The sequence below is a fragment of the Orycteropus afer genome, unplaced genomic scaffold, assembly GCF_000298275.1.
Source record: "Orycteropus afer afer isolate SDZICR_OR568_19922 unplaced genomic scaffold, OryAfe1.0 scaffold00157, whole genome shotgun sequence".
NCBI classification, from domain to species: Eukaryota; Metazoa; Chordata; class Mammalia; order Tubulidentata; family Orycteropodidae; genus Orycteropus; species Orycteropus afer.
The window spans coordinates 1,048,354-1,058,296 of NW_006921744.1; the positions used below are offsets into that span (position 1 = coordinate 1,048,354).

A 9,943-nucleotide genomic window follows, 5' to 3' on the forward strand; every position below is an offset into this window, starting at 1 on the left:
CAGGGTTTTATATATACCATCCCATTGTCTTCTCACCTGCATGGTTTCTGCCGAGAAATCTGAGCTTAGTCTTATTGGTTGCCCCTTGTAGGTAATTTTTCATTTTTCCTGTGCTGCTCTCGTGGTTCTTTCTTTTTCTTTGGTTTTGGTAAGTTTAATGATGATATGTCTTGTTGATTTTCTTTTGGGGTCTGTCCTGTTTGGGGTTTATTGGACTTCCTGAATGGGTATATTCTCATCTTTCATCATACCAGGAAAATTATCTTCCAATAAATCTTTGACAATTTTCTCTGTGGTCTTTTTTGTCTCTTGTTCTGGAATTCTGATTACATGTACGTTATTCCTTTTGATGGTATCCCAAATGGACCTTAGGCTTTCTTCATTTTGTTTTGATCTTTTTTCTGATTCATCTCTTTCCAAAGAAGTGTTCTGGTATGTGCCTTCTATCTCACTAATTCTGTCTTCCATTGATTCAATTCTGCTCCTTTGCCCATTCAATGTCTTATCTACTTCTGAAAATTTAGTATTAATCTGGATTTCTGTGTGTAAATTTAGTATAATTTCTAATTTTTCATTTATTTTGTCATTTTGTTCTTGTATTGTCTTTTGAAATTGTTGTAGGATTTTATCTGTGTTTTCCTCAATTTTGTCAGTGTTTTCCTTGATCTGTCTCTCAATTCATTGAAGACACCTAAATATAATTCTTTTGATTTCTTTATCAGGGAGTTCCACTGCTGCATCTTCCTCAGGGATATGTTTTGAGTTTGTATCCTGATCCCTTGTTTCTCCTGCTTTATCTTGCTTCTTTGTGTGGACTGTGATGGCTCTGTTGTCTCCGAGGTATTGTGACATTTTTGTGTTTATATTTAATTGGTGATTGTATATTGGCATGACTTGCCCACGATTTTCATTTTCTTTGTTTTGTTTGTATGTTATCTACGCAAGCAGGGTACTGTGCTGTGTTCCTCTATTCACTAGTTGACAGCTCTTATACATTCAACACCTGTCTTCTTTCCTGTTGTCAGCCTCTTGTGTATCCCTGCTGATCTTGGCAAGCAGCCAAGGTCCCTGGCATCCAAATTATTAGGTCCCTGGAATCCAAATGAGAATGCTGTCTCTTTAAAATCCAAAATAGTTGTCACTTGTAAACATTCAAAATGGCTGCACCCTCAGTTACTTTAAATATCCAAAATGGCCGCCACTTGTAAACATTGAAAATGGTTGTGCCCTCAGTCACTCTAAATATCCAAAATGGCTGCCATGTGTAAACAATGAAAATGGCTTCACCCTCCAGACAGTAGAAATCAACAGCTCAGGTTGTCTCCCTCCTTGCTGTTTCCCTTCCTAGTCATAGGCCACCAGCACAGTCATCCCTACAGCCCTTGGTGACCAGGGCTGATCTTTAGGTCAATTCTCAGGTCTCAACATGACTTGGAAATCTCAGGCTGTTGGTCCCGTCAGAGTAGCTGACAGTCTGCAGCTCCGACCGTCTCTGTACTCACTGTTTTCGTTCATGTTTTCCACTAGTTGGTGCCTAATCTACTTCTGTATAGTTCCTTTCAAAGCTCAGGGATCCAGGATCATCTTCTGTATCTCTGTTTTTCTTTTCTTTGTTGAAAAAGGTCTGTGTTGCTTGTCTGCCTATTCCTCCATCTTATCAGAAGTTCCATGTTACTCAGCTTTGCATTCAGTTGGGAAGGTGAAACTTTGAAGAATAAAATGTTTTCATTCTTTTATACGTCCATGAATGGCATTTGCCTCCAGGTTACTTCCATATAAATATAGCAGGTGCCAGTTTCAAATCCTTATATGCAAAGCATTCCAGGCTTATTTTAGAAAAGAAAAAAAACATTGCCATCTAGTCGATTCTGACTCATAGTAACCCCTGTTGGGTTTCCAAAGTGGTAAATCTTTATGAAAGTAAATTGCCTTGTCTTCCTTCCTTGGAGCAACTGGTGTGTTTGAACCACCAACCTTCTGGTTAGCAGTCAAATGCCTTAGGCACTATGACCTGAGAGCTCCAGGCTCATAGTTATATTTCAGTCTTATCATAGTCTTCAAAGACAATAAGGTAAGCAAAGAACATGGCTAACCTTCCAGTGCCTTGTCTAGCTCAAATCCCTCATGGCAAAATAGAACCTGAATGAAAATAATGAATATGTGTGTGTGACATATTTATTTTTGTTTCATTAAAAGCATTAAGATTAAAATGGAGAGCAAAATATTTTTAGTTTTCTGAGCTAGAAATATTTGAATTGTGGTTATGATGTTTGCTTTTTCTTTCACCATGTTTGAGGATCTATAAATCACACTTTTGAGTTATGGAAATTAAAGATCATAGCCAATAAAACTGCTTTCTTAAAAAGGAGTTAGAGCATCATTTCCTTAACTCATTTTGGGGGAGTTGAAAATGGCACTTTTAAAAAATGAGGACATTACTGTGGTCCTTTAAAAAAAAAAATCATCTCTACAAGACCAAATGGTCAACATTTACTCAAAGCAAAGAAGAGAAGGCAAGAGGGCAGGGAAGCTAGATTACTGGAAATGGAACAACCAGAATGGACATAATGAGAAAGCTGACACACTGGAAAATGTAACCAATGTCACTGAGTAAATTTTGTGGAAATTATTAAATGAGAACCTAGTTTACTGTGTAAATTTTCATCGAAAACACAACTAAATATTCCCATTTAAAAAAGGACAGAGGTGAGAGAACCAAGAACTCTTTCCATTGGACATAATAGTCAGAAGATTGAGTTCCTCAATCCTTGAATTAGAAGTCCCTTCCTGATAATGAATGGTTCATCTTGAGCCTTGTTGAAGGTGCTTCAGTGTCCCATTGCCCAGAGAGAATCGCACACTATTGCGTTAGTTGCTTCTGGTTAGAAGCAGCAGAATTCAGGAACTATAAAAAACAAAAGTAAGGACATTTTTAAAATTTGAAAACAGACTTAAATTTTTCCTCAGGTTTATGATAGAGTACATGGATACTCCCCACTGACCCAATGAGGATGTCTATAAGCTCCACTACATTTTACGTTTATTTTGAAGTGAAACAAGAGAAGCTTGGTTTGTCCAATACATTTAATGTTTTTTTTTTTTTAAGAAATATTATTGCATGAGTTATTTATGTAGATTTTAGCTAAAACTCCATAACAACACTCTTGTAAACAAACGGTAACCAGAAAACCACACATTTTGTCTCCAGCATGTCATTTACTGACATATTAATAGTTACTATGTAAGCATCAAGGATTTTGTCTAACAGTGTAAACAAACCTGGGATGCTTTTTTTTTTCAAGTAACAATTTTTACTTTTGTGGTAAAATTTACGTAACACAAAATTCACCATTTTAACCATTTTAATGTGTACAATTTATAGGCATTTAATACATTCACAGTATTGTGCAGCCATCACCACTATCTAGTTCCAGAACATTTTTCATCCTCCCAAAAGGAAGCCCTATACTCATTAAGCAGTCACACACTTCATAATCCCCTGCCTACCCACCCCCATCCTTGTAACCACTAATCTGCTTTCTGTCTCTACAAATTTCCCTATTCTGAATATTTCATATCAATACATTATGTAGCCTTTTGTGCTATTTATCCATGTTGTAGAATAGGTCAACACTTCATTCTTTTTCATGGCTAAATAATATTCCATTGTTTATAGATACTACATTTTGTTTATCCACACTTGTGTTGTTTCCACCTTTTGGCTATGGTGCATAATGCTGCTGTGAGCATCAGTGTGCAAGTATCTGTTTGGGTCCTTACTTCCAAGTCTTTTGGATTTATACCTACGAGTGGCATTCCTCGGTCATTTGATAACACTATGTTTGATTTTCTGAGGAACTGCTTGTGAAAAGCCATCTGTTTTCCAAAGCAGCTGCACAATTTTATATTCTACTAGTAATGGATAAGGGTTCAATTTCTCCACATATTGACCCACCCTTGCTATTTTTCCTTCTTTTTGTATAAGTAGCTTTATTGAGCTATCATTTACAAACTATCCAAACCACCCATTTAAAGGGTATAATTAAATGGACATACCACTAGTAAGTGGTAGAGGTGGAATTTGAACCAGCTCTGGCAGCTCAGCCAGTGCAATAGAATCTGCCCTGCTTTCCCTCACTCTGCTCCCTACACTCACTCTCACTGTTCTTCCCTCACCCTCCATCCCTGCCTATCTCAGGGCTTCCACTGGTACAATTCTATATTCATGAAATACTTGCCCTTGTTATCACCATGTGTGAAAATTCATTCCACAACTCACAGATGAGCTCTAATGTTGCCTACACCAGAGCCCTTCCTGTTCCAAAGCCAGCAATCTAATGTTATCTTCACTACTTTGAATCTCCACAGCCTTTTGCTCCTTTCTTATAGGTGCTTCATAGCTGTTTATAGTTTTCTCCTTCCCCATACTTGCTGTGGTGGAGGAACCTCAAGGCTCAACCTGTGGCCCTCACTGCTCCCATAACCAACTTGTGCTTGCTGCTGTTATGTACCATCAGATCAACCTCTGAGTCGTAGCGACCCCATGTAACAGAGTACAACTGCTCCATAGGGTTTCTTAGGGTATAATCTTTACAGGATTAGATTGCTAGGTCTTTCTATCATCGAGTCACTCAGTAGGTTTGAATCACCAACCGAATGTGATCAGTTGTAGACTTATGTTAGCAAGGTGCATAGTGGGCCAGGTGGTGAAGCAGGAGTTAGGAGTCCAGGAGATGAACCAGAGAGCTAAACAGAAATTGTCATGGGTTGAATTGTGTCCCCAAAAAACATGTGTCAGCTTGCCTAGGTCATGATTCTCAGTGGTTTTGCAGTTATATAATGATGTTGTTTGGCAGATATGTAGTGATGTTATCTGACGTAATTATCCTCCATTTGTGATACAGTGTAAATCTTGACCTCTGTGTCTTAATGAGGCAGGGTTAGTGTGGGTTTCAGCATCCTTTCTCAGGTCACAGGCCTGATCTAGTGTACGTAGAGTTTTCCTGGGGTGTGGCCCGCATCACTTTTTATCTACAAGAGATAAAAGGTGAAAGAAGCGAGCAGAGAAGGAGGGACCTGAATATCACCAAGAAAGAAGAGCTGGGAGCAAAGCGGGTCCTTTGGACCCAGTGTCCCTGCACTGAGAACCTCCTAGACCCAGAGGAAGAGTGATGCCCAGTCACATGGAGATTTCCAAAGAATGCCAGGCCCACAGATGTTGAAAGGAGACAAGGACCTTTCCCCAGAGCTGACAGAGAGAAAAAGCCGCCTTTGAGAGCCCTGGATTCAGATTCCTCGCCTCCTAAACTGTGAGAGAATCAATTTGTCTGTAAAAGCCATCCACCTGCCCCAGAGCTGACAGAGAGAAAATGCCACCTTTGAGAGCCCTGGATTCAGACTCCTCGCCTTCTAAACTGTGAGAGAATCAATTTGTCTGTAAAAGCCATCCACCTGTGGTATTCTGTCACAGCAGCACTGGATAACTGAGTCAGGGGTCAGATACACTGTTATCTGTATTCTAGTCATGTATATAGTTTGTAACTGTGAAATGTGTCAGTTAAAAATACTGCGTGAGTCAATATTGTATTTTTGAATTACTGTGTCCTGTAGCAGCTCTGGTGGCGTAGTGCCTAAGGCATTTAACTGCTAACCAGAAGGCTAGCAGTTCAAACCCACCAGCCACTCCTTGGGAGGAAGGTTGGGCAATCTACTTCCGTAGTGATACCACCTCAGAAACCCAAGGAGGGATCGCTATGGGTTGAAATTGACTTCACGCAGTGAGTTTGGTTTTGGTTTAGTGTCTTGTAGACTTAGTTGTTCCTGTCTTTTATAATATAACTGAGTTTTTATTAGTCCAGGATAGTAGTTTCAACCAGGACTGCACATAAGAGTTTGTATGGAACTTTATAAAAATACCAAATGCCAGAGCTCCACCCAGCTCTACCAAATTGGACCCTCTGGGAGATGGGACCTGAGCAATTGTACTTTTTAAGCTCCACAAACATCAGAAAACAGAAACGTTGGTGACTTCCAGGAAGGAAAGTGAGAGATGGCTTTTCACATTTGTACTTTGATTTTGAGCCAAATGAACATATACCTGTTCAAAATTAAATTATGTATTAAAAAAAGCACACACAAATACTCTATATGTCCTTTATGTTTACATATACGTATTAGGAGGAAACAGATTTTTTTAAAAGTGCTTCCAATGAATGGGGAGAGAAGATGGAGGGGTAAGGGTCTGTTTTTTCAGTAAAGTTTTATTTCTTTAAAAAGAGAGACTTGAGGCAAAATCGCAAAATCTATTTATGTGGTGAGTATATTGATGTCAGGGTTGTATCCTGTCACCATATTTATTCAGTCTGTATGCTGAGCAAATAATCCAGGAAGCTGGACTGTATGAAGAAAAGCATGGCATCAGGATTGAGGAAGGCTCATTAACAACATGCGATATACAGACAACACAACTTTGCTTGCTGAAAGCGAAGAGGACTTGAGGTACTTACTGATGAAGAGTGAAGACTACAGTCTGCAATATGGATTACACCTCAATATAAAGAAAACAAAAATCCTTACAACTGGACCATTAAGCAACATCATGATAAACAGAAATGATGTTGTTAAGGATTTCATTTTACTTGGATCCACAATCAATGCCCATGGAAGCAGCAGTCAAGAAATGAAGTGACATAGTGCACTGGGCATGTTGTTGTTGTTGTTGTTAAGTGCCGTCGAGTCGTTTCCGACTCATAGCGACCCCATGCACAGCAGAACGAAACACTGCCCGATCCCGCACCAGCCCCACAATCCCTGCTATACTCGAGCCCATCATCGCAGCCACCGTATCAATCCATCTCGTTGAAGGCCTCCCCCTCTTTCGTCGACCCTCCACCCTACCAAGCATGACATCCTTCTCCAGGGAATGGTCCCTTCTTACAACATGACCAAAATAGGTGAGACGAAGTCTGGCCATTCTTGCTTTCAAGGAGCATTCTGGCTGCACTTCCTCCAGGACAGATCTGTTAGTTCTTTTAGCAGTCCATGGTACTTTCAGCATTCTTCGCCAGCACCACAACTCAAAAGCATCAACTCTTCTTCGGTCTTCCCTATTCATTGTCCAGCTCTCACATGCATACAAGGGGATTGGAAATATCATGGCTTGTGTCAGGCGCACCTTAGTCCTCAAGGAGATATCCTTGCTCCTCAGCACTTGAAACAGTTCCTTCGCAGTTGACTTTCCCAATGCTACATGTCGTCTAATGTCCTGACTGCTGCTTCCGTTGGCATCGATTGTAGAACCAAGCAATGTGAATTCCTTGACAACCTCAATCTTCTCTCCATTGATTGTGATGCTGCTCATTGGTCCAGTTGTGAGGATTTTTGTTTTCTTTATGTTGAGATGTAATCCATACTGCAGACTGTATTCTTCAACCTTCATCAGTAGGTGCCTTAAGTCATCCTCACTTTCAGCAAGCAAAGTTGTATCGTCTGCATATCTCAGGTTGTTAATGATTCTTCCTCCAATCCTGATACCACGTTTTTCTTCATATAATCCAGCTTCTCGGATTATTTGCTCAGCATATAGATTGAATAAGTGTGGAGAAAGAATACAACCCTGACGCACTCCCTTCTTGATTTTAAACCATGTAGTGTCCCCTTGTTCTGTTCGAACGACAGCCTCCTGGTCAAGGTACAGATTCCTCATGAGTACAATCAAGTGCTCAGGGATTCCCATTCTTCTCAATGTTATCCATAATTTGTCATGATCCACACAATCAAATGCCTTTGCATAGTCAATAAAACACAAGTAAACCTCTTTCTGGTATTCTTTGCCTTGAGCCAAGATCCATCTGACAACAGCTACGATATCCCTTGTTCCACGTCCTCTTCTGAATCCGGCTTGAACCTCTGGAAGTTCTCTGTCAATATACTGCTGCAAACGTTTCTGAATTATCTTCAGTAATATCTTACTTGCATGTGATATTAGTGATATTGTTCTATAATTTCTACATTCTGTGGGATCACCTTTCTTTGGAATGGGCACAAATATGGATCTCTTCCAGTCAGTTGGCCAGGTAGCTGTCCTCCAAATCTCTTGGCATAACTGAGTGAGCGCCTCCAATGGGGCATCTGTTTGTTGAAATATCTCAATCGGTATGCCATCAATTCCCGGAGCCTTGTTCTTCGCCAGTTCTTTCATTGCAGCTTTGACTTCTTCCTTCATTACCATTGGTTCTAGATCATATGCCACTTCCTGAAATGGATGAAGATCCATCAGTTCTTTTTGGTACAGTGACTCTGTGTATTCCTGCCATCTTCTCTTGATGTTTCCTGCATCATTCAATATTTTGCCCATAGAATCTCTCACTATTGCAACTCGAGGCTTAAATTCACAGAAGCACTGGGCATATCTGCTGCAAAAAAACCTCTTTAAAGGGTTTAAAGGCAAAGATGTCACTTTGAGGACTATAGTGCACCTGACCCAAGCCATGGTCTTTTCAGTCACCTCATATCCAGGCAAAAGCTGGACAATGAATAAGGGAGACTGAAGAAGAATTGATGTCTTTGAATTACAGTGCTGTTGAGGAATATTGAATATACCATGGACTGCCAGAAGAACAAACAAGTCTGTCTTGGAAAAAGTGCAGCTGGAGTGCTCCTTAGAAGGTAGGATTGTGAGACTTTGTCTCATGTACTTTGGACATGTTATAAGGAGGCACCGGTCCCTGCAGAAGGACATCATGCTTGGCAAAGCAGAGGGTCAGCAAAAAAGGGGAAGACCCTCAACAAGATGGACTGACACAGTGGCTGCAACGATGGGCCAACCATAGCAACAGTTATGAGGCGGCCACAGGACAGGGCAGTGTTTCGTTCTGTTGTGTGAAACACGAGTCGGCTTGTCAGGGTCCCTGGTGAGTGCGTCCTGTTCCAGGTGTTTGGTTTTGTTTTATTTTAATTGTGGTAAATATATACATAACAAAACATTTGTCATTTCACACATGTGTAGTTCAGTGACATTCATGATGTCCATCATGCTATTCAGCCATCACCACTATCCATTCCTAAATTTTCCCATCATCCTTCACAGAAGCTCAGTTTCCCCTGAGCAGTGAGTTCCCTTTTCCCTTCCCTCCTGGTGACCACTAACACACTTTGGGCCCCGTACACTTGCCTGTTGTAGATCCCTTGAGTAAGTGGGTCTTTGCTCTTTGTGTTTCAGGTGTTTGTGGCCAGTCCTCACAAAACACAGCCTATTGTGGAGATCCTATTGAAAAATCAACCCAAACTCATTGAGTTTCTGAGCACCTTCCAGAAAGAAAGGATGGACGACGAGCAGTTCACTGACGAGAAGAACTACTTGATTAAGCAGATTCGAGACTTGAAGAAAACCGCCCCTTGAAGACAGAGCCAACGCCAGTCTAGTCCTTCCTCTCATTCACTCAGTTTGTTCAATGAGTGTCATTTCAGCAAGTAATCATTCTTGGCTAGGCTTTGGAGGTGCCTGTTTTCTCCTCAATCCATTGTTCAGGGTAGATGGAACATAAATGTTTGAATGCAAGAAAAAAAAAAGTTTAACCCAGAATAACAGATCTACTTTAATCAAGTCTGTGATTGTTTATGCAAAATCAAAGCCATTGTATTGGATGGTGGTAAAAGCAATGGTAGCCTTTGTTCACAAAAATCAGTAGGACTGTGCACTTGCAGGCTGACCCTGGTCGCCATGAGCCACCAAATAAGAGCCCCATGGTGGGCACCATTGGGTCCCAGGGAGACTTGGGCTGGGGGAGGGTTGGGTGCCAAATCATCTTGCCTCTCTGCACTTAGACAAACACATTTCTTAAATAACGCCCTGAAAGAGCTAAGCAAGCAGGTTAATGTTTGCCATTGATGTGTGCACTTTTCTTCCTTGCCTGCTATCTTTCCACGGAAAGGAGTAGTTCCT

At 40.8% G+C, this 9,943-nt stretch overlaps 1 protein-coding gene across 1 annotated transcript in view; it reads left to right on the plus strand.

Annotated features, from left to right (window-relative positions):
* Window positions 1–9,400, plus strand: part of CAB39L (calcium binding protein 39 like) — a 109,105-nt gene extending 99,705 nt beyond the window's left edge. The window contains exon 8 of the mRNA XM_007946350.2: window positions 9,221–9,400. Within this exon, the coding sequence (XP_007944541.1) occupies window positions 9,221–9,400 (180 nt within the window). The remainder of the gene's footprint in view (window positions 1–9,220) is intronic.
* Window positions 9,401–9,943: the final 543 nt, after the last annotated feature.